General features: G+C 40.3%; 1 protein-coding gene across 14 annotated transcripts in view; it reads right to left on the bottom strand.

Moving 5' to 3' along the window:
• The window catches only part of LOC108100355 (neural-cadherin), a 131,364-nt gene that overhangs the window by 83,145 nt on the left and 22,608 nt on the right, over positions 1 to 25,611 (bottom strand). For 8 of the 14 annotated variants that reach the window (XM_043209477.1, XM_043209479.1, XM_043209481.1 and 5 more), the window contains exons 1-2: positions 22,820 to 23,410; positions 2,480 to 4,226 (exon numbers count right to left, since the gene is read on the bottom strand). In XM_043209477.1, the coding sequence (XP_043065412.1) occupies positions 2,480 to 4,031 (1,552 nt within the window). In that variant the 5' untranslated portion in view covers positions 4,032 to 4,226; positions 22,820 to 23,410. Of the gene's footprint in view, positions 1 to 2,479; positions 4,227 to 22,819; positions 23,412 to 25,611 lie in introns of those variants that run through there. The other 6 variants (XM_043209474.1, XM_043209478.1, XM_043209485.1 and 3 more) reach the window with 2 other exon arrangements.

Genomic DNA, 25,611 nt, shown 5'->3' with positions numbered 1-25,611 from the left:
GTTATGAGCGTTTTCCTGTTGGACTTGGCGCGAGTCCTTAGCAGAAGGAATAAAGAAACCAACAACCCAACCCTTAGATTCTCATTTCTCTGCACTCTATGCACTCTCTCCTTTTCAGGGTCTCTCAAATTTCTCCAGCTCTCTCAATTTAAGGGCGCATGCTCAAAAAGCGGTTCGAATTTCACTTGTTTCTGGTTTTTGAATTTCACGTTCCACAAATGCCTCTTTCCCTCTTTATCACTCTTTCTCCTCTCTCCCTCTCTCTTTTTCCCCTCGAATAACCTCATGTGTATTGGCGTAGCATTTTAAATGAATGAAAAATATTGTCGTAAATTTCTTGTTCACTTGTGCTGCCTTTTGGCTGGTGCAATCCTTAAGTGTTTTACATAGCTACGTTTTCCGCTTTTCCCCCATTCCCCTTTATCTGACCCATGTGTTCATCCTACAATTTTCCTTACACTTCACTTATAAATTAACACAAGGATACAAGGATCACATGGAGAGCCTAAAAATTATGGTGCATGAAATATTATATTTCTTGGTTAAACGCTTGAAATACTGAACAAAGTGGCAGAACGAAGCATAATAGTGATAATTATCAAGAATTTCATAAGTGGTTTGATTGATATTTTAAGCAAGCGCAGAGTTCCATTTTGAGTTAATTTATTATGGGACTTGATTTTTAACCTCACAATATGCGATTTTTTATAGTTGGCATTACCGATGAATTTTCAAGAGCTTATCGATTTTCCATGACTATTATAACAACAACTATTTAACAATAATCCCGCTTGATTATTTTACTTTAAAAATTCACGATTGCGAAGACATGACACGACCAATCCACTGCTTTTAACAAATACATGATTAATCAGTTTTTCAAAAGCTGAGTGCAGGACAATCAAAGGACATTTTCCAGCGAGGAGTGAAGGGCTGCGATAATGTGTGAAAGCAAACAGTGTAAATGAAAATCACTCAAACAAAGAGCACAAGTGATAGCGAATGAGAGACAGTTGCAGTTGCAACATTTATGGAAACTGTTAATTGACTGACAGTTGAACATTGGAAAAAGGGTTGGAGAGTTGGGGTCACCAATCACAGTCCCACATCCCATCCACCCACACAGTGCGGAAAAACTGCAGGGGAAAATGTTTGCTTTTTTTTAAGCCCTTCGAGGATTTAAATGAAACAAGTGTGGGTGTGAGTGGGAACAGTGAATTTATTTCAACATTTCATGAACTGGTACTGGTTAGAAAAGCAACTTGGACATTGGGAGGAAAAGCTGTCAGCTGTCTGAACTTTTCATTCGACTCGTGTCAAAAGTTGGTCGCAAAAGTGGGATGGGGAAATGTGGTTTTTTGGTTTTCCGGGATCGAGGAGCACCGGTAATCCTAACTTGCTCAGTTGATGCCTGAATGGATTCTGGGTTGCTGTGGCTACAATATTTGCTTATTGAGCCACGCTTGAAATGAGACTCAAAGTACAGTGGTTGGTAAAAAAAAAATGAAAAACATGACACTTTTTCCCAATAGAGAAGTAAGTGAAAATACACAAGGAAAATGTGTGACCAAAATTGTCAATTAAAAGTTTTTGTTCAAAATATCTTTTTTGAGTCATTCACCCCTTATGAAAGTATCAAAAACTTTCCGATTATTATTATATGCTTTTTATGTTTTTAAATTGATTTAAAAATAAATATATTTTATAAACAAAATTTTGTTCAAACAAATAAAATTTAAGTTTTTCCGCTGTGTAAGAAACCTTTTCTTTTGTATCGAACGTAATTGCTTGTCTTGTCAACCAAATATTTGAAAAGCAATTTGCAATTTCATCGCAACAAAAGATGCTGCAAACGAAAACACTGAGTGAATAAAAATGGACAGAGAAATAGAAGGAAAGACAAAGACAGTCAGCAGTTTTCCTTGGATTTGCGTATAATTGCCTGAATTGAGTTTTCATGCACGTGTCGCCATGGTCAATTAAAAAGAGATATTTTATATTAACTTTTCGTTAAATTGGACTGACATTTCAAGCTCTAAACTAAACTAAACTTGAAAGAGTGCATTGACATTCAAGATTTAATCTCTGTATTGTCCGTCAACCCTGCGGCGAATTCAATTAGTCCAGTTTGTCCATCATTAGGGCTTCTGCTTACTTTTCCTAATATTCTTCCCCGAATTTCCATAATGGGATTAATGGGCGGGTATTATTATGCAGACGCATTTATTTTTCGAGTACCCCAACGCACATAATTATGCTTAAACAGCTGAACCATTTTGTGTGCTAATGTGAAAGATTAAATAGGTTGTGTGGTGCGTTTAATAAATCCCTAAACAAATACTGTGAACACTCGCTAATGGCTCTCGGATTCTGAGTATTGAAACTGATTATTTCTGTTGTGGGGTTTTTTTTCGAAAATGTTTAAAAGGATTTAAGAATATGTGTATTAAGATTTTTACTATATTTTATTTTCACTTACCATTATGTCCCATATTGGTGATGATGACCCAGAAATCGATGGTCTTCTCTGGACCCAACTCCTCGTAGTCCCACTTCTTCTTGACGCGCACAGCTCCATTGGTTTCCACCGTCACCCAGGGATTGTCATCCCGGATCTTGAAGGTCTCCTTATCGGTTTCCTTTTCCAATTGGAACACCGATTTTCCCTCAGTATCGCCGTCAGCTTCGGTGAATTCAATCCTCTTGGTGGGTCGAACAGCTCGTGTGACCCTTCTTTTCTCTCGGTGATGTGAGTGATTGTTCACCTCATCGTGTTCCAAGTGTTGCATTATAAACGATACTGGTTCGGCAGCTAAAAACTCCAATAAAACCTTTGCCGGCTTGGCGCTCAATAGACTGGGATACCTTAAGTCATGAGCTATCACCTCGATAAGAAGTTCATTCGAAGTGGGTTCACCGGCCAGCATTATTTCCCCAGTTTGGGGGACAATAATCACAACATTGCTGGGGGACTTCAAGCGATAGGCGATTTTATCCCCATCAGCATCGGTGGCCTCCACTTTTCCCATGATCGCAAATCGCTGATAGGTAACACTACTATTGCTCTCGATATTCGCAGACTTCTGACCAGCGATGGCGAATTTGTAATCCAGGGACTTGAAAATCGGTCTGTTGTCGTTTTCATCGAGAACGGTGATCTGGATTTTGGAAACTGTCTTGTCCAAACCATCCACATCGGAGGCTTCCACGGAGAGATCATAGTGAGCTCGTTCCTCGCGATCCAAAGGACGATTGGTGACCAGCCAAACACCGGACTCATCATCACCATTAATTACCAATGACTTGGCACTTATTTGAATGTTCTTATTGGCCTTGCGTTCCTGGAGGGCAAAGGCATCATCAACGTTGCCATCGATGATGGTGTACCTGACCTTCTTGGGCGTGGCGAGCTCCTCTTCCAGGATGGATCCACTGAAGGCCTGCATTAGGGGAACTCCTCTCACTCTGGTTCCCGCTGGCTGGTTTTCCCTTACTTCACCACTGGCATCAAGTAGTGAACCCGAGAACCTCAGCATATCGTTGCGGTGCATCACGAACAACTGAAGATTGTGGGTGTTGGTGACATTGGGCGTTTGTTCAACCACCACCAGTTGAACTGGACGATTTACCAGCGGAGAAATGTCCGCCGTGGTCATCACCACACCGTCTTCAAGTACCGTGAAGTACTTGGAGTAGTCGCTATCCAACATGTGGTAGGCAGCTGCGCCGGAATGCGAGCTGCCATTTATCTTGAGAGGATGGGTTTTGAACTTCTTGATGCTGAACCCGGGATAGGTATCGTGTGGCAGGACCAAGGACATTTCACTGTGATGCGATGGCGATTTTTCCACATCGCCAGGACTGCCAGCCAACATGCGAGCCGCATTCTCCGCCGACAAACCAGCGAATGTGGTCTCCTCTATGGCCAAAATGAACGGGAGGCATATCAAAAGTATCGCGCAGGTGTAGAGATTCAGTTTTGTGGTTATATAACGTTGCCTGAGCTGATTCAGGCAACGTCGTGCCGCCATTTTGCCGCGGCACTTTTCGATCCTGTTTGCTATCAACACTTTTTCCCGGTGACCTTTCCTCTCTATTCACTCCCTTTTCAATTGTGGATTTTACACTTAACACTTGACTTATTCATGGGTAAATTCCTTTTGTCCTGGCTACTTTTTCCCCTGCTGATCAATACATTTTCGTTGTTTTGCTGCGGGTGGCGCCAACTGCAAATAAAACGGGCAGAAGGGAAAATTGATTTGTGGTTAGTGGCCGTTCTCGGTACAGGTAAATATTTATGGGCATTGTGCAAAGTTTATGGGTCATTGAAAGTGAATAATTCATAGGCCAGGTTAATAAATTACATTTGGGCCGCTCTGCATGGGTTAATCAAGTATGCAGGGAAATTTGGTTTATGCGTTTTCAGACGTTGCGGATAAAGGACATTAAACTGGGATTGTAGGTACTTAAATTATGCATTAATTACTGTCTACCAGATTGACTTAATTTTTCAAGCAAAGTTTTTGTTAAATTTTATACATTTAATAGGTAATGAAATAGTTTTGTCATGGCATTTGCCTTTGCTTCTTTTCCTTTAACTGTTTCAACTGGAAACATAGTTTAAACCGACAAAACTTTTCGAAATTATTGGACCGCTTAGTTGCTAATTAAACTTTAATCCTGTAAAAGGAAAATGGAGCCGAATTTGTGAAGCTGTGTCATCACACCATCACATCGTAACCAGCAGCTGAGCCCGAGAAAATTGTCAACTTTTCACTTTTTAATTGCTGTGTGGCAGGCGAGCACCAGACTCTCAGAAAACAGAGAGAATGTTGCACAAAGCGAAAACTTTTTAATGATATTAGCAAAAATATTTAATATTCAAGCTCTTCGGCAGAGCGAAGGACCAAAAGGCGACTGCGAATGGCAACATTGTCACAGACTGTTTCAGTCAAGGACTTTTCCCAGGACGTGGGATTTTCGGTTGGTTTTTGATGTTTCCCCGACATGCTCTACATAGCGCCTCGTGAATTGCATTGTCCTAGGATCAAGTTAAGTCCGTAGTTGTCGTGTAATTCCAACCCCAGAAATATGTGCCACACATGGCTGGCCTTGAAATATAAAAATTTCATTGAGGAAATAATTTTAATTACCCCATGTGCAACACGCCATGTCTGACCCTCTAATCCGACAATGGCACGCACCCTGTAATTTCGCTACCTAGAATTGGGTAAGTCGGAAAAGGTTTTTTCCCCTCGAATCATTTTTCAAACAGCTGCGCAGGCGCCGCTGACTTTTTGGTTAGTGGCCGTTTCCAAAACATCCCAAATGTGTTGACAATGGTTTTATTTGCTTTTTACGCACTGCCTTCAACGAGGAGGATTTCTGGTCCAACAATTGTCAGGGTGTCAAGGAGTGGGGGATATAGTTTGCTAATGATCTTATAACTAGCCTGACTTATTATTGGGTGTGACCGGAATTCGATGACAAATGATTTGGTCTGAATACATGAGTAACTCCTAATGATGTGTGGGCATGAAGGTGAAATGAACATGGAGACAAATTATTGGAACTACACGTGTGTAACGAGGCTTTTTGAACTATCTTTAATGGCTGTTACTGTTTAGAATAAGTCACGAACCTTAGCTGACTAAACAATGTGATAAATATCTGCTCACATTATTCAGCATCATCTGTGACTACTCAAAATCGAACACTCACCTTTCAGCTAATTATAAACGGTCCCAAAACCCGAATCACATATGTTTAATTCTCACCTCTTTGGGTTATCTACACTGCGGCATCTTAATTGCAATTAGCTATGAAAATGTCCCCGGCAGCCGGGAGACATAATAAAACGAAACTTCCCTTCCCCCCCAAAAAACCCCTGGGGTTAAGGGTTAGACGCTATCTGTGCGATCTGCTAATCAGTTGACGGAGTTGACTACCAAACAAATTATCGAAATGTCGGGTATTTGCATAACCCGCTTCTGTCGCTAATAAACCCATAGTTTCGGGGGTAACAAGCTCCGAGATATAAGCCATATAAATCATTTACAATTTGTTTGGCAAGAAAGATTTTTCTCCTCGGCTTCCAACTAAATCATTTCTTTGTCTTTCCTAATTTGATTGGCGGCAGCGTTTCTGCGTGTTAAAATTCATTTGAAATACCCTGTCCTGCGATTAATCAAAACCCAGCCAGGTTTTTGTTTCTTCAAAAAAAAAGAAGATCTGGTATTTGGTCTTTTTATTTTTCATAGTGTCACTTAATTAAAAGCGAAGATAAAATGCGATACAATATGTTGAATAAAACCGTTCCTATGCATAGCTCTACATTTCGGCATAAATGAATATTTGATGCTGGAATTCCGTGTGTTTGATATTTATATATTCAAGCATTCGATTGATTGATGCGTCATGGCAGCCAAGGGGCACGCAATAGAAAAGGTAAACGAAATGCATAAATATTTGGAAGCTGCGATGGAGTTGCTTACTTGATGGAAATGTATCCCTTAGTTTGACATAAAGTTCAGCTAGTGAAATCAATCTGGCTTACTTTCTAGAAAGCCAGAAGTTGGGTGATATTGTTTCATTGTTTTTCTACGCCTAAGGAAAAGGTTGAAGAGCTGAAGTGGAGAAACGCCCCCACAGAGCATCACCTTGGGCTTTCCCCACATTAGAGTCATTTAAAATCGATTAAATATCAATGACTTCAGACCACCTGCTGTGTGTTAACCCAAAAAGAACTAAAGTGTGAATGCCTTTTCGAAGAGACAACCACAAATGTATTCAAGCTCAAGGCGTTGCCGGTTTATTGTTTATTAGAGTTTTAACTGCTGGCAGCAGTTTTTAACAAGTTTCAGTAGCGAAGCTCATAAAAGATCAACCCAACTGCATAAATTACTGCTGAGGCTATCCTAAAATTTCCTGGATTGAATGACAACCGAATGTTGACTAATGAAGCTTTAGTTGTCTTCGATATATTTGCTTTTCTTTTTTTTGGCTTTTTTGCGGTTGATTGTCAAGGGGAAGCTTTATTGATTTCTCCTTTGTACGAGTCAATGGCATGCAATTAAAATTCATATTTCATATTTTATTTGCTGACTCTCCACCCGCACAAACAAATTTTTTCGTCGTATTTGATGTGACGATTTCTTTGACGCTTTCCACTCTGTTTTATTACCAAGAGCCACATTTTTCTGTTTGGCTTTTATTTTAAGCATTCCACGTTAGCAGCACACAATGGAAATCGAATTTTACGAATTGACTCGGTCAAATAAAGGTTATTAAATGTTTTTAACGGCCAATAAAAGGAGGAACTCGAAAACGAAATATTGTGGGTGAAACGGTTTTTAATTGATGACATTGATTTTAAGGGCTTGGTTAATGTTTGCTAGGAATAAAAAACATTAAGTAGGAATTGCTGCAATTGTTTATTCAGTGATTGTTAGGCACATAAATAGGGTTTATAAAAAGTGGCTCATACTACCCAAATTTGTGTCATTCTTATTTTAACGCATACTTAAAACATATAGTAACCCTCACGTTTTCTTTTTTTTAAGCCCTCACAATTCCCCGAATATGATAACCATTTACAACTCATTTCCCTAATCAAGGTCAAAAAACGGTGGTCCTTAATAGCCAAAAAAAAATATTTGAAATTAAACATTTTTAGCAGGAACTGCGGGCAACCCTCAGGAGAATTATGCAAATGAAAACTGAACGGGGGCTCTAAACAAAAGCCCGTCCTAAACGGAACATGATGAAGGGCTCGCAACTCCTCATGTGCAAGTCCACTCCATCAAAGGCGATGAGACACATTCGGTTTGTGGAGATTTTTATTGTTGTGCCACCAAGCGCGTGGCACTCCACACAACAATAGCCGAAATTCTCCCCAGCCAGGTAGACATTTGAAAATGTATAGAGCCCCAGACAGAAGGGTGAACTCGCTACCGATTTTCGGTTGCTGGGAGGGTCGAAAATCAGGTTTGTCCCTCCGCTTAATGTTTCCGGCAATGGCAACAGAATGGATGATGGGACAGGAGCAAGCAAAGTGCTTCATCAAATATGAAATAGGCCATCCAATCAGAGGAAAAACGAAACGCCAACCAAAAATTGTCATCCGCATGGACCCTCTTTCTTGGGTGACAATGAAAAATTGAGCAGACAATGATTAATTGGTCGGCGCTCGCTTGTTTTGCTATTTAAATTGAAGCCAGGCCGGGAAAATAAAATATAATTTCGAGATGAAATTCCCGTGAAATCGGCTGAAACTCATTAAACCGCCGAGTCCTGTCGAGTATTTATGGCCTGTCAACACTTTCGCAAAAGGATGGCGAGCGGAAAATGACTTCGGCATGCAAATATCGCATTGGTTCGGTTCAGTTTCTGGACCCCAGGCTATTGTCTCAGACTGAGTCATAAATAAAGTCATTACGCACTCCTCTCTTATTTATGTATGTCTTTCTTATTTCCCTCCGCACTTCTTTTTTTTGTGCCATGCGCCAAAGGATTTTTTGCGTGCGATCCAAATATTTGCATATCACAAGAAGCCCGCTTGCAAGAAGCGCAAACACACACGGTAGCCAAGTTGAAAAAGTTCGGGGGAAGGGGGAAAATAAAGGCGTGCACACACTCCAGGTAAAGAGCAACTTGATACCTTCGCCGATGTCTGGCAACAAATTATGTGTTAACACATGGTCGGCATTTGGTGACACGCCTCCTCGAAACCTCTCGACTGGTTGCTTGGTCAAGGGAGGAGAAGAAAACCTGCACTGCTAACTGGAATTTAGCGATAATGATAACTCAGGTAGCTGATCACAAAATGGCTCAAGAGGTGCGGGGAATGGGCTGGGCTTAAATGATGATAGCCGGGATGCGTGGCCAGCTCAAGATGTTGGGTAATCATAGCTAAAGTGCTTGCACTGACAAAAACATAGGGAATATTTATTTTTCAATTTTTCCTTCCCAAGATTATTAGTTATCATAGTAAAAAAAACTATTATTACCAACCAGAATGTAATAGACACTTGTCGATGTTCCCAGCAATTATCAAAAACGTAACAATCATGGCAAATAATAACATTAGATAACTTCCACGGCTAATAGCTACCAACCAAGAAAAACAAATCGAATTATCCCCTATTTACAATAGTTGACTCTACCGACCAGAACAATTGGCCATTATAATGTCATTAACTTGCGCCCCAGAGGCGTACGAAAACTTCGCTCCGTTCGCTTTTTGCCATGTGTGAACAGCCATTCATATTGAACCGTTTCACAACACATTTTTGTAGCATTTAAGAACACTGTTTATATGTATAAGCGAGTCGAGAAGTCACAAGAGAACAAGCAGGAGAACGAGAAGCTAAGGAAGCACAGAAAGACGCAGAAGCAAAATGTATTCATATTTTATCCACCTCAATTATTATTAAATATATTAAACGCACCACTCGGAAAAGCATAAAACCATCCTCTTCACAGTTCAGAAGTGGGATAATAATGATATTTTTGAGGTTGGATAAACGTGGATCAGAGAAGTGCTAAGAAAATTCTAGAAAAAGCTACTAGAATCGTCGGCGTGGGAAGTTTTCAATGGGATGTGTTCCCAAAGGTCTATGTGACAAAGGATATTGGAAATTACGGATGTGTTCCTTTTCAACGCGGCAGACGGATTCAAAGCAGAGAATCAGGAATCTTAGTGAACCTGAGTTCTAAGAAGTTTCGAGAAGCAGCATCAGGAGTCTCAGTGAACCTGGAAATCGTGCGTGCATATGCAAGTTGTGGTCGAGGTCAATTGCAAGAAATAGTTGAAAGAAGACAGTGATAATTTTGAAAATGCCAAAAATTGCAGAGCTTAAAGTAGATGAGCTAAAGTTCTTGCTACGATTAAGGAATGTATCAAGTTCAGGCACTAGAGCTGAGTTAATTCAAAGACTTATTGAAGTTGAGCAGTCGGAGGACATAGAGATGCCAGCACCAAGTGGGCTAAGTAGCCAACAACAAGAACAAGTGATGACGCAATCAGCAGCAATTTCACAATTGCAGAATGAGATGACGGAGTTGAAAGAAATGATGGCTCAGTTAATTAGCATTCAGAGGCAATCTGCAGCAGCCACAGTTGAAGTGGAGCATCAGCAGCAGCAAAACAGAGAATCAGAAATCGAAGAGATCAGGAACGAGAGCAGCCCTGCGGTACAAGATACCAACAATATTAGGCAAGCATCGGTTAAAGAGATTGCTAACACCTTACCAGAGTTTGACCCCAGTGACGAAAATGCCATATCTGTTAGCCAGTTCATCGATCGTGTCAATAAAGTGGTTGACGCTTATAAGTGGGACGACAAATTCGTATTGCTCGCAATTTATACACGGCTAAAAGGTCCAGCCAAAATGTGGCTTGATTCATCACCAATTTTGCACACCACATGGAATAGTTTTGCAGAAGGTATTCAAGAAGAATTCGGAGCAAGCCCAGACGAAGCTGAAGTGCATTTTAAGATGGCCAATGCAACCAGACGACAGAAGGAGACGGTCAAGGAATACTGTTTCAGGATGTCAGCCCTTGGAGTGCGATACCAGCTTAGTGAAGCAGCGATCATCAGATATGCCAGCTCAGGTCTACAGCACCGAGAACTGCAAAACAGTATTGCAGCTATTAATTTCGCAACTATGAAGCAACTTCGAGATGCAGCAGAATCGTTTTTTGTTAACAGAGGCCGAACAACAGTAGGTAAAAGAGAGTTTGTACCAAAAAGCAGCAGCAACGAGCAGAAGCAGGACAGCGATGTTAGACCAACGAGGCAAAAGGATGCCCAGAGATGCTACAATTGCGGAGAAGCTGGACACTTCGCCAGCCATTGCCCAAAGGAGAATAAAAAGACGCGCTGTAGTAAATGCAATAAGTTTCACGACCCAAAAGAAGCTTGTCGAATGGCAAACGTTATGCGTATGGAAGTTGGAAATCACGACAAACTTTTCACGAAGGAAATCAGGATTCACTCGCACAAGTACAACGCATTCATCGACACAGGTAGTCAAGTTAGCATTATTCGCAGGTCAGTTGCTCATCAAATTGACGGTGAACGTCACCAGTGTACTATGAGAATAAAAGGAATATGCGGAGGATCACGTTTGCTTAAGGAAATGATCATTACGGACATGGACGTCGATGGAAAAATCATCAAGGCAAAATTATATGTAACGGACGACGATATGTTGCAGGAAGATCTTCTATTAGGACAGGATGTTATTGTCAGTTCACAACTCATTCTAGGTGTTGAGCATGGCAGCAGCGAAGTTAAGCGAACAGTCTCGAAGCCGACAACAATTGTAAGTGACAGCATAACCGAAAAACTTTTGGCTAATTTTCAGAACAACAACGAGCGAGACAAAATGAGAAATCTGCTGGAGGAGTACGCCGATGTCTTTTCGTCAGGATTGCAAGGAATAGGAAAAACGAGCATAGTTCAAGCCAATATAATTGTTAACAGCAGTCAAGTTGTATCTCAAGCCCCGTACAGAGTTTCTGAGCCGAAGAAGGAAATTGTCAACAAAATGGTCAACGAACTTTTGGAGAAGGATATTATTTGCTTATCAAATTCCGAATATGCCAGCCCGGTAGTACTTATTAAGAAGCCGAACGGTAGTGATCGTATGTGCGTCGATTACCGCCGCCTGAATAAGCTCATTCAGAAGGAAAATTTCCCAGTACCCAATATCGAAGAGCGTTTACAAGAGGCAAAAAGATTTAAATACTTTTCTTCCCTAGATCTCAATAGCGGATATTACCAGATAGAAGTTGCACCCCAAAGCAGAAAGTATACAGCATTTATAACTACGGATGGACTATACGAATTCAAGCGACTCCCTTTCGGATTGAAGAACGCCCCAGCTGTATTCAATCGACTCATGGCAGAACTGCAGAAGAGAGTGAAAAGCGGCGACATGATACACTATATGGACGACATTCTTATTGGTAGCCAAACATTTGACGAGATGTATGAGAAGCTGAACCGAGTCCTCAATGTTTTAAAAGAATGTGGATTAACGCTAAACCAAGATAAGTGTGAATTGTTTAAGCAGTCGATAACATTTCTTGGTCACCAGATTCATGCAGAAGGCATCAGCCCAGGAGAGATTAAGACAAACGCCATTAAAATGTTTCCGAAACCCGCAAATGTTACCGATGTGAGAAAGTTTTTAGGTCTTACCGGTTATTTTCGTAAATTAGTTGCTGGATATGCCATAACATCTGAACCATTGCGTATGCTATTGCGAAAAGAACAGAAATTCACATGGGAAACACCGCAACAAGAAGCTTTTGACGAACTTAAAAGATGTCTAATATCAAATCCAGTTATCACCAGTTATCGCTTAAATGCCGAGCATGAACTACACACAGATGCTAGTTCCATTGGATTGGCCGGAGTATTATTGCAACGTGAAAAGGATCAGCTTAAACCAATCGCTTACTATAGCCGAGCTACTTCTAAAGCGGAGAAGAACTACCACAGTTATGAGTTAGAGGCGCTAGCAGTTGTCGAGTCGTTGGAGAGATTCAAATACTATGTCTATGGCAAACAGATACAAGTTGTTACTGATTGTAATGCACTAAAAACATCGATGGAAAAACGAGAGCTGATACCCAGGATTGCAAGATGGTGGTTGCGAATTCAAGAATTTGACATAAATATTGTTCACCGAGCTGGAACACAAATGTACCACGTAGACGCACTAAGTCGAGCTCCATTCGAGGATGCTCGCGAAATGGACACGGCATGCCTTAAGATTTTAAAAACAATTATTGACGAATCTGATTGGTTATTTTCTATACAATTACAGGACGAGAAAATTAAGAAAATTGTTGCAGAGATGAAATTGAAGAAGACTTCAGAGACAGAGGAGTACGTTATCGAGCAAGATCGTTTGTTTCGAAAGCACAACAACAAATTGTTATGGGTTGTACCGAAGCAGTTAAGGTTCCATATTCTACATGAATGTCATGATAAGGCCGGTCACATGAGCACAGACAAAACTATAGCTCGCATTCAAAATTTGTTTTGGTTTCCCCGAATGCGCAACTTTGTTAAGAGTTACCTCAAGTCATGTGTTGGATGCGCAATATATAAAGTACCAGGTGGACGTCAAGAAGGTCAGTACCATTACGATGACATCAATCCAATCCCGTTTTCTACCATCCACATGGATCATTTGGGACCCTTTCCAAAAAGTTCCAGACGAAATGAACACATTTTAGTAATTGTCGATGCTTTCACCAAGTTTACTATCATTCGAGCAGTTAAGAGTACAGCAACCAAACACGTCATTGATATTCTACAAGATGTTACCAGCTACTTAGGAATGCCCAGCAGAATAATCACCGATCGCGGCACAGCATTTACTTCAAAAGACTTCGAAAAATACTGCAAGGCAAATAATGTAAAGCACATACTCAATGCTGTGAGGACGCCTAGAGCAAATGGACATGCAGAGCGAACAAATCGAATAATTCTTTCAATGTTATTGCCCTTAAATGAAAACAAGAAAGGAAGCTAGCTTCGGCAAGCCGAAGCTTATATACCCTTGCAGTCATCAAATATGGCGAAAAAAATACATAAACGCTAAACAACATCGAAGCTAAGACGATTTTTCTATTCATTTTTCATATTTTCGACTATAGATCATATGGGAGCTATATGATATAGTTGTCCGATTTTCATCAAATTTAATTCGTAATTGAAGAGTCGTTAGAAAACTTTAAATTTCAAAAATCATGCTTATCAAATAAAAACCAACGATGTTATAATTTTATTTCCGTTATTTCTATATAGATTTTTCGATCTTTCCTATGGCACCTATAAGATATAGTTGTCCGATTTTTATGAAACTTTTTTCTCAATATAAGGGTTGTTAAAAAACTTGATATTCAAAAAATCATGCTCGTGGGATAAAAAACAACGATGCTATCAATTTATTTCCATTAATTCTATATATATTTTTTGATCTGTCCTATGGCAGCTATATGATAGAGTTATCCGATTTTGTTCAAATTTAATCCGAAATTCAATAACAGTTAGAAAACGCCATCTTGAAGAATTCAAGTCGATCTGATCAAAAACAACAGAGTGAGAATTTTTAATTTCATTCTCTTGTATTGGAGCTATCCGATATAGTCGGCCGATCCGGCCCGTTCCGACTTATATACTGCGTGCAACAACTATACAACTTTTTGGGAAAGTTTCAGCACGATAGCTTTAAAACTGAGAGACTAGTTTGCGCGGAAACGGACAGACGGACAGACGGACAGACGGACAGACGGACAGACGGACAGACGGACAGACGGACAGACGGACAGACGTACATACATATTTCGATTCAGATGGTGATGCTGATCAAGAATATATATACTTTATGGGGTCTGAGGTGTCTCCTTCACTGCGTTGCAAACTTCTGACTGAAATTATAATACCCTTTTGCTCTGCAAGGGTATAAAGAAAATCGTTGGGATGAAAACATGCGTACAATCCAGTGGAGTATTAACACCATGATAAACAGTACTACTAAATGTTCCCCATTTCAGCTTTTGTATGGTTACGAGCCCCGAGACATTCTGAAGAACACATTGACAAATGCAATTCAAGGCCAGAACCAGAAGATGTTAACGGATGCAGAGTTGGAAAAGCTAAGAGCAGATGCAGCGAACACCATCAACGACCATCGAGCGGCTGCTAAGAAACGTTACGATGCCAGACATTCTAAGCCAACACTGTATAGCCTTGGAGACCTTGTTTTGGTCGAGAATGAACCGTTTAGCACAGGAACATCGCGCAAGTTGGAGCCTCGTTATAAAGGTCCTTTTATCGTCAGGAAGGTACTGCCAAACGACAGATATCTGGTGGAAGATATCCCACATGCCCAGAGGAAGCAGAGACACTACAAGTCGGTATACTCGTCCGACAAAATGAAGCGCTGGTGCCAACTCCCTCCCGATGACCCAGATGAAGATGACGATTTTGTAGACGACCCAGGACCACATCCCGAATCTTGCGAGGACGCTGCGATTTGTCAGGAAAGGCCGACTGTGAACAGCCATTCATATTGAACCGTTTCACAACACATTTTTGTAGCATTTAAGAACACTGTTTATATGTATAAGCGAGTCGAGAAGTCACAAGAGAACAAGCAGGAGAACGAGAAGCTAAGGAAGCACAGAAAGACGCAGAAGCAAAATGTATTCATATTTTATCCACCTCAATTATTATTAAATATATTAAACGCACCACTCGGAAAAGCATAAAAACCATCCTCTTCACACATGTAATAACAATTTCAGTTGATCAAAAGTGCTGTTCGCTCGCAGCGAACCGAATATTGCCGAAGCTTTTAAGCAATTAAATGTAGGACCTGCAGTCCGTCGGTGAAGGAAAGGAAGAAACCCTTTTGTTGCCGTCTTGGTTCCCGGAATTCACCGGGGAGGAATTAACTTTTTATGCCCCGCCTGCGAACGCCTGGAAGGTGTTGAATAGAGGTAACGCCTTAATTAAATTTGCAGACTTTTGTCTGGCTTTTTGTGGCTGTGAGGTATATTTTGCGTGCACAAGGCGAATATCTCGATGTGCCATTACCTGGATAAAGGTGAGGGGAGGTGGCAATGCAGGTCTTCGGTGTGGCAATTGTTGATTACTTTTACTTCGAAAAGACGATTAAGCAATTTTGTGTGTTTGGATTAACATAGCGTTCTGCATGCGATGCCAATAGGTTAAAATAAGGCTTCAAAAATACCCTGCTTATTGATAAATTATAGCTTTTGTTTAAACAATTTGAAGAATTTACAAAAAAAGCGTTGGCAAAGCTACAGTTTTCATACCTCAAGAAAGGGAGTTTCAAAATAAAATAGAAGTATTTGTTGTAATCCGATTATTTTCTGCATTTTCTAACTTTTCACTCAGTTCTTCTCAACATTTCCTGAACAGGCTTCCAAACGAGGCTTTGGACATTATTACCGGCAAAGAGAAATGTTCTACAATGGAACTGAATTAAGCATGAAATGTGCCAAAAACTTATGAGTAGAGAAGCAACTAAAACACATGCGAGCAACAAGAAAAGTTGGCACTGTGCCAGCTGGAAAATCTACAACCCATGACTGTCTGACTAAGCGGGGAAGTACCAGCCCTCCAACACCCCCCGCCAGTCCATTCATCACCTTCCGCTGCACTTCCGGCGTCATCGTCAGCGCAAAAAGTGCAATGCACTAAAATTGAATTAAGCCAAAAACAAATAGAAGAATTGCAAAAGGAAAACACCCAGCAGAATACAAAACAAACAATGTAGAACGTAAAATGCAATCGATGGAGGGGAAAAACGAAACAAAATCAATTCAAAGGTGAGAGGGTGCTTCGGTACAGTGACCGTCATAAGCAAGAGGACATTCAACTTGGCCAGACACTGAAAATAATAATTATTTCCCATTTTCCGTTTCATTCTATTTGTTTCTTTTTATGGAATTTAAATTTATCATTTAATTTCTAGCCACATTATTTTGCTCTGTTTAATTTATTAAACAATCAATATTATTTTAAAAAATCAAAATTATTTTTGAAAATTTCAATGGCTTGTGACTTGTTCTTTATTTTTTCTCTATGCACCCTGGGGTTGTTGCAGATGTATATAGAATATATGCAGAATGTAGCATCAAGGTTAAATATTTGCATTTGTTCGCTGCCGCGCATTCACACCCTTGTATAATTGTCGTTTATTTATGGAACCGACTGTGTGTGCCACATTTCGAAGCCCAAAAGCCTCGAACACTAATTAAATTGAGACACAATCCGCCGCATAAATGGGTAAATGGGGACGAGAATTAATTGGAAAGCATTTCCAATCCGCTAAAACAATAAAAGCGCGGTGTAAATGTTTTAAAGCGTCCCAAGTGGGGATAAATACGGCAATTGGAAGACCTAAATAAATATCAGATCCGAGAAAAACGCCCTGGGGAGGATGTTATTACGAGGTGTGTGGTTATCGATTGAAAAACTGAAGTCCGATGGGGGAAAGTTAAAATAAACACTAAATGGCAGTGCGAAAATCAGTAAAGGAATATTGTTTTATCTAGCGCTGAAATATGCAAATAAATAATGAAGCGCGGGATTTACCTTAATCAGTCAAAATAATTTATTGTTTGTGGGCGAATAAAGTTATTATAATGAAATAATATTTTTGATTGCAACAGATGTGTTTATTTAGCTTTAATTTATTTTGTTTGTTACAAGTATTATTTTTCTTTCATGGTTTATTCAAATTGAAATTATTGAAACAGTTAAGTTTTAAATTAACAACTGAAATAAAGGTTTTTGAATATGCTTCGTATCTTTGAAAAGGAATTTTGTATCTTTAAATTTTCGAGATTTACCCTATCTTTTCATCTATCCTGAACGATTTATCGATTTCCGTTGTCTGCTATTTGCCGCAGCTCCAATCTATATCTCTCTTCTCTCCCTGTCTCCACCCTTTCTCTTTGTTCTTTCACGTATTTATGCGCAGTCACGTTGTTGCTGTCGCGTATCGTCTTCTCCTCGTTCTTTTGTTGTTGTTGCGATGGCCTGAATGAATTTTACATTTTTATAGCGCCCGGTTTCGTACGTTTGCCTTGTTCCTGCATGTGAATTGTGGATCACCCCTCGTGTTCGTACATCTGCAGTTTTTTTGTACTCCTACAGATTTGTCACAAGTATTGCCGCACACGCCGCTCCATTTCCACTTTTCTTTTTTGCCATTTGTCGTCACCACCCTCAGCTGCCCACCCCCGGAAAGTCTGTCTCATTCCGCTCATGCACTCAGAAAAAAATATTTTAAGATGTTAATTTGTCAGGGATCGCCATCAGTATTGATTAAATAAATTCTTCTATACTCGCAAACTTAACAAATTTACTTTTACCCATTTAGGCAACTTAATATTATTAGAAGCCCAGAAAAGAATAAAAGTATATAAATATAGGTATTATAGAAAAGTTATTTCTACGTGGTAAAATAAAATCAGACTTAAAATTTTTATGTCTTAAAACCATCCCTTGGTTGTATAATACATCATACCATTAAATTGCCTAGTTTCCCCCACTGTTTTTCGAGTGTATCTCTGCTTTTGTGCAATAAAAAGGATACGATGCGCGAGCGCACACACATAAAGATATCCCTGGCACACACTCTCGCACAAGCACACACACACTCGCACTCACACTTACACACTGGCAGACGATGCCGGAACTGTTGTCAAAGGAGGAAGTGGATGGCCGCAGGGTGGCAGAGAGGGGCTACGAGAGGGGAGGGAAAATCCGAGGGGGAAGGACGAGCGGGACTCATTCAGCGGACGGAGAACAACCGCAGCCACCGGCAAAGAGGGCAATCACCCGACCCGAGACATCGGATCACAGACTATGATTTCTGCTTGGGGTTGCAATTCCTATTGATTTTCCATTGTTTTTGTTGCCGTTGCCGCTGCTGCTGCTGCTGCAGTGCGGCAAAAAGTTGCCAGAAGATTTAGGAGCTGCTCCTTTGGTTAAATAAAAACCCCGTCCCTCAATCAGCTTCCTTTCCGTTTGCCACCCGCAGCTGTGGCTTCGTCTCCAATTTGTTGCAAGTGCCACTTGGCAAAAAATAAACTAACTCAATGCCGACATCGCCATTTGACACAGTATGCAGATTAGCAGCTAATGCCCCTCAATGTTCTCCAGTACAACCAGATCTCTCCGGATTCCGCTCTGCAGCTCTCCACTTAAGATTGATTGATTGTCAAGTGGATGTGGGAGTGGGTGGTTGTTTTGACCCTACTGGCTGCCCTACAATTCCCGGGGAAAATGCAATTATTCAGAATATGAGTTGTTGTAAGCTTATTAGAGTTATAAGCTTAGCCCACAGGGAACTGAAGGATGTCAGAGTGGCCGAGATACTTGATATCCGACAAACACATTATTTGTTCTAGTCATGGCAGGGTAAGACCATGGGAAAAGAATAACCATGCTGGTATCCCTCTTTTATGTTAGAAGGATTTTATGCAAAAATATAATTTCTACTTAACAAAGGAGCTCGTCAATCTAGCAATATAAAGATGGGTACATAATAAAAAATATTAATATTAATAATTAAACATACATAAACAAACCCAATTTTATGAATATCAATGCTAGTAATAATATTTTCCTTTCACCAGCTGAAATGCACATCAAAAGTATGAAATAAATTTGTAAAATATTTCATCCTCATTTCAGTTTTTGAATGGTTTTTTCGTAAAGCATTATAAAATCTCTCGTTTGCTGACGGGGTGTCTGCATTTAATTGCTGTTGCCAGCTAATAAATTTTAATTGTCCTCAATTAGCATCGGAATGCAGCGGAAAATATGGACAGCCAGATGATGAGGGGAAATCGGGGTTGCAACTCTTTTATGCGAGGCCTTCGCTTGCATTTATACTAATTTCCCGCCGCCCTCTGTCGGAAGTTGTTTGCATATTTATGCAGCCTGAAAATTCCATTAGAAATGACATATTCTGCATTGCCACTCAAACGAAAGACAGCGAGGCTCAATTAAAGAAGGGCCATGCACACAAAGGCCGCACATTTGTCGGAGGCAAAGGGAATATTTCCAAGTGGCAACTGGACTGCCCAAGTTTTGACCCTTCCTCCGCATTGCAGGCATCATCATCTGGCCCTCACACATGCTGCTCACATGTGCCGCCGAGGCGAATGCATTAAGCAGAAATTTCATTCATAAAGATTTCATTTCATTTCGTTTTTGCCCTGTTTCAAAGAGACCACAAGACGTTGGCCTGGACCGGCAAAAATAAGTGCAAGAAGAACCCGAACCGAACAAGATTTATTGCACAGGGGCGTAGGTAGCAACTTTTTGAGTGAGTCAAAAACCAGAAAGCAGAAGTGGTAATTAACAAATATATAAGTTGGTAATCTGGTTTTTTAGTAATAATCGCTTATGATTAAAAATGAAGTTCATACTATACTTACTAGTTTAATAAACTGGCAAAACTTTTATAATTTTCTATCGTTTGCTTTAAAATAGTGTACCCCCTTTACATGAGCCTCTGCTCAAAGCAAAAAGACAACCTCAAATTAAAATTCAAGCAGCTTCAACAAAAACATTATAAATGCGAAATTGTTTAAATATTTGCCACACACGAATGTCAGGCATGCAAATTCCTTGAGAGCCTAAAATTTTCCATTTCACAATTCGCTTTGGTGCATCTCAAAGAATGCAAATATTGGGCATCAAGGAAATTATTGTGTACGTCGAATTCTGGAGAATACGTGCGTTGAGAAGCCAGTTCTCCTGGGTTAGGGTTCAAATAAATTGCTTTTTTGACTTGTCGCTTGAGTGGAAAATTGCAGCGAACGGAAATGGAGGTTGAAATTAATAATTTCAGACGTTTTGCCATGCTGTGTGGCGGCCAAAGTGCCGAAAAAAATTAATTGAAAATGCTCTACGCCAGAGGAAGTTGCCAATCTCAGACCTAGCTTTGTTTTTATTTCAACTTTGCATAAGCGGAAAAAGTTGCTGCTTTGCTGTTTTGTGCTTTGCTTTGCTTTCAATTTAACCGCAAAGCAATCTCAATCAATCTCAATAGTTATTGACCAGGCCCCCCGTCGCATTTTCCATATCCACCTACCAACGAGTCCAATATTTCACGTGCTTTTTTCGCTTCTCGCGCCGCCGTCGCCATCGATCAATGAATCTTCGACGGCGGCGCGTTTCGACCGCAATAAGTCAAATACGAGGCCAGCGAGCTTCATTATGTTCAAAAGCCCAACCGCAGAAGGGAGCCAACCTCTTCTCTTTGGCCAATAGCAACAAAAAGGCCAAGCCAGCGATGCCAACAGCAAGAGCAACAGCAAACAGCAACAATAACAACGAAAACGACAACAGCAACTCGTCTTGGCCCCAAAAGGCAAGAACAATGCAGCGCAGATAAGTCAATTATATTGACTTGGCCAAGAACTCTTTGAGGCTGTCTGGGGCTTTTAAGGTGGCAAGCAGCTTTTTGCTGCTCCTCTCACAATTCCCACAGTCGAAAGTCAACGTCACCGTCGCCTCGTCTTCAGTTTTTTATTTCGATTTGGCCTGAACCAAGGCGATAACATCGACGCTGTCAATGGCAAAGTGGTAAGCAGTGGTTCACGATGGCTTAAATGTTAAACATAATCATTTTTCAGATGCATTTTGTTTTCTTGCTATATAAAATTATTAAAAGCGGATTGAACTCTTTCAGGAGAGTTCTTTAAAATAATTCAAAACTCGAAGTATGAATCACTTATTTAAAAAATTAAGTTTGAATAGATATAATAACTTTCAACCCACAGTAACTTCATTTCCTTGGATTGCTCTTGCCACACTTTGCTCAAAAAAATCTCTTTCGGCCAGACGGTGTTTTATTATTTTCCTGACTGGCACGTAGATTTATACTCATATTTATTTTTTCCCCTTATTTAATTTTTTCCGAATTGTGTAGCATCTTCGGACCGCTTTGAGCTTTTGGTCTCCGGCCTTTTGTTTGGACGTCGAGAGTGTAGACGCAATTTACTGATTACATTATTGCTCGCAAATTGCTAGATTATAGTTTGCTTGTTGCCTGCAAATTATTGCTGTTATTATTGACTGACAAATTATAGTGATTAGTTTTTTATCTTTTTCAATAAAATGGAATTATTTTCGTGTAGGCAATTTCGCGCTTAATATGTGAGAAAGGTCCGTTCGGGGAAATGTGTTTTGAGTTAGTTTCGGTAATAAAAGCGACCTCAAATGCCAAGGAAAAGGTTACGAGCGCCACTTCAATAGTAATAACTAATATAAATATTATAATTTTCTGAGATTTTCTGGTACATCTCATAGATAGAGCTTAACTCTCTTTTTTTCTGAGACGCAGTTAAGCCGATTTCTTTTGGATTCACCCTCCTTTACTTTTTCAAACCTTCGCGACAAAGCAAACATGAAAGCAGAGACTAGAAAACCGGCAAGAACTTCGCAGTGAAAGCAAATTGCCGAGGAACAAGTGCAGTCCACATGGCGGCAAATCAAGAGAGTCGCCTTTCTCTCAAAACTTCCAGAGAAATTTCTGTGGAAATCTGCAAAGCCCAGAGAGTTTCCATGCTCTCGCGGCGAAAAACCAACCCCCCAGAAAACGCAAAACTCGCTTTGCAGAGTCCTGCCAATTTTCCTACTGGGAAACTATGTGGAATACTACGAGTTCGTATTTTTGCTGATAAGCGGCCGCCGCTGTTTTCCTTTTTTTCGATGGAGTGGGCGGGAGGAGGAGGGGCTGAACATAATTGTAGCTCCAGACGAGAGGGGAACAAGGATTCGATCGATTTTTCATGCTCCCCAAAAACAGAGCGGGAGCTCGGGCCAAAAAGGAACTGCTGCATACGCACAGGAGCAAAAGAGCTCAGCGGCTTCTCGGGCTGGGGCTCCTCTCTCTCTGTATTGGTGTATGTTCAAGTGTGTGTGTGTGCGGTGGCGTGTATGTATATGTCTAAGGTGTGTTAACCTCAAATGCTCGAGCACACACACTAAAGCTATGAAATCCAAAATCAAGTGGAATTGTTTAAAATTATACGTTGAAAAATAACATAAATAAATGGTATCCAAATCCTTAAAAAGCAGAAGCTTTCTGTTTTTATTTTTCACTTTATTGTGATTTAAACTTTTAAGCAATTTCCTGGGTACATGTTTTTTGGTAAAGAAATTAAATGTTTTTAACACAATTCTACGCAGACATCCCATAATTTTTATCAGAAACATTCTGTTAATCTTGCGCTTACTTTAAGTTTTTGGAGTTTTCCCCTATTTCCTTTTCCGTTGCTTTTGTTATAAACTTAAGCTGCTAATCCCAGTTATTGATTTTTATCGAGTGCTTGCTTGTGTTTTTACTACAATAATCTGTTTTGAGCCTTAAACCCGGTTAGCTCTACGTTTTATTTGGTTTAAGTTTCCATCAACACTTTTGCACATTGAACACTAGCACACACACATGAATATATTTAATATATTTTTCCTTAAGTGGAATGCGTTATATTTGTTAAATTTATTTCTTATATCCAGCTATTTGGGGAGTAAAGAATTTTGTATAAACTTTCTCTATGGACTCTACCGAATTTATTTAAATTATTTTCGTTGTGCCCATTTCACATACACGCATTGAAACACGCGACGCGAGACACGCACACGGACACAGCGAACGTACAGAATTTTTCACTGCGCCTATGTATTCGAGGGGTGGTGGGCGGTTCAAATATATCGGTGTGTGTCTCTGTATATCCTTTGGCGCGGACCGAACCGAAACTAAAAGTCTGGAGACACCGCCGTCGTTGTCGTCCTTCCACGAGCAACTCAATCGACACAATGAGCCCAGAGCATATTGGAAAAGTCCTCACAACTGATGAGAGAGCATGGTGTCTAGGCCAACTGAATTTTCCACCACCAAAAAACATGTGAAAACAGTTTCTGCAGAGAGCCCACGTTCTCCTGTTGAGTGAGTGGGCGCAGAGAGAAAATTAACCCACGAGCTGAGAGTTGACGGGAAAATCCAACAGAGAGAAAGGAAAACTCAACCAGAGAGTACGCAAAACTCAACTGGAGAGAAGGGAAAACTCTCAGACTCTCCCCGAATCATATGTTTTGCATCCCATCCAAAACTGCGAGCCTACAGATTCCATCTCCTCCACAACCGCAGTTGGAACTTCCTGACTTCCTACGTTTCGTTTATAGCTAACCTCTAAGCCAACTCTACCCGACTCTCACCACATTTTGGCCAATAGGTGTTGCTGTTTATCTGTATTTGTGTAATATCCTGTAGTTTCACGAGTTTCCGTTACACTCTACGTGCGTTATATTTCGTACACTTTTTCGTTGGGATTTTTTCGGCAACCGGTGCTCGAATAAACTTTTTAAGGGTCTTGTTGAAAGTTGGAGTAATTTGAGTGGCGGGTTTAAAAACATGAGAAGGCTATTAAATAATTAACTCAAAAATATTGAGTAATAATTTGTTATATCTAAATTAAAATAAATAGTACCAACCGTCAAAAAATTTTAACGTGCAACAAATAAATTTTACCAACAGTATTAGATGTTTGTGATAAATATAATTATTTATAAGTAATAAAAAATTTTTTGAAAACTGTTTTATAAATTGTAGTGAAAACTTTTAAACAGAATTTCCTTTAATAAAGCAAAACAGCTGCCGTATCCAATCAAATTTATATAGCGCTAAAGCATTATTTAGATCTTCCGCCCACTTCCTTTGAAAATTCGTGACACACCCAACTTTAGGAGCCAACATAAAAATAAAGTCGAGAAGAATAAATCTAAACTGCAAGGGGCAAATGCAAGCCAAGAGTCATAAATACTCATTTTGCATGAATGAGAAAATAAAATGAAATTTGCATTTGACTGCACACGACGACGTAAAATTATTTGCCAGCAATATACTGTTATTTAAGGTTGAAGTCGACAGTTATGCACACAATAAACGCCCTGAAGTTCGTAAAGGACGCAACAGGAAGTTGGCAGAAAAAAACAAAAAAAAAAAGAAGAATGAAGAAAGAAGAAAGAAACAAGAACTTAAGAAGAAGGAAGGAAGCACGCAAAATGCGCGCCATATGATCGAGGTAAAAAGAGGGGGAAACCCCGACGAGCAGCGAAATGGGAACACGTCAAGTGGGAAATGCTGGAAAAACGAAGAAAACCCCCCGAAAATTGCCCTTTTGGCGTTTGAGAGTCTGCGTTGTTTACAACTCACACATACGAGAACTACGAGCACATTACAAACACAACGAGCATTTCAGAAACACACTCACACACACACACGAGCACCCATACAACAAGGGGTCCTCAAGTTACCGTTACGCGATTCCAATTCGAATTAAATACAACCAAAGACGGAGCTAAAATTTCAAAACACACTGAACGCGAAGCCCGCAATCGGAATTCTGAGTGGAACCTTTGAGACATTATATCCAAGGAGCGGTCGCGGAACGCAACGGAAACGGAACACAGCCCCTACCAAACAGTGGAAAAGGTGTAGGAAAAAGAGAGAGAGAGAGAGATGAGGGTGAGGGAGAGGGAGAGGCAGAGGGGTGTACAATTTTGCAGACATTCGGCGAATGCAATTCTTTGGGGCGGTTAGATGGGCAACGCGAAACCCCGGATTAGGTAGCCCCCACGAATTTCTGTAATTAAGCAGCCAGTAATGCGTGAAAGGGGTGGTTGGCAAAATGGGGGAAATCGGCGGGAAAACTAAGGGAAAAAGGTCCAAAAAGTGCGGCAAAGCAACGGGTTTGGGCAGTTTTAATTTCAAATTCGAAAAGAAGGCCAATTAATTAAGCAGGAGAGTCGGATTTAAAACGGCTGCTGGGGAGCACTGAAAAGATGGTGGGAAGTGTTGATGATGATGGTAATTCTGTTGACGATGCCGTTGACAGGTGGCTCAGGTGAGCGGAAAAGGGGGTTAAGTTAAATGCTTAGCGGTTGGATTTCTTACATTTCTTGACTCTTCGGAAAACCAAACAGTTCTTAAGCCGTTTTAAAGAAACAAAGGGTTTCAAATAAACGTATA

Source organism: Drosophila ficusphila, unplaced genomic scaffold (assembly GCF_018152265.1).
Source record: "Drosophila ficusphila isolate 14025-0441.05 unplaced genomic scaffold, ASM1815226v1 contig_127, whole genome shotgun sequence".
In the NCBI taxonomy this organism is placed as follows: Eukaryota; Metazoa; Arthropoda; class Insecta; order Diptera; family Drosophilidae; genus Drosophila; species Drosophila ficusphila.
This window is presented reverse-complemented; position numbering and strand designations above follow the sequence as displayed.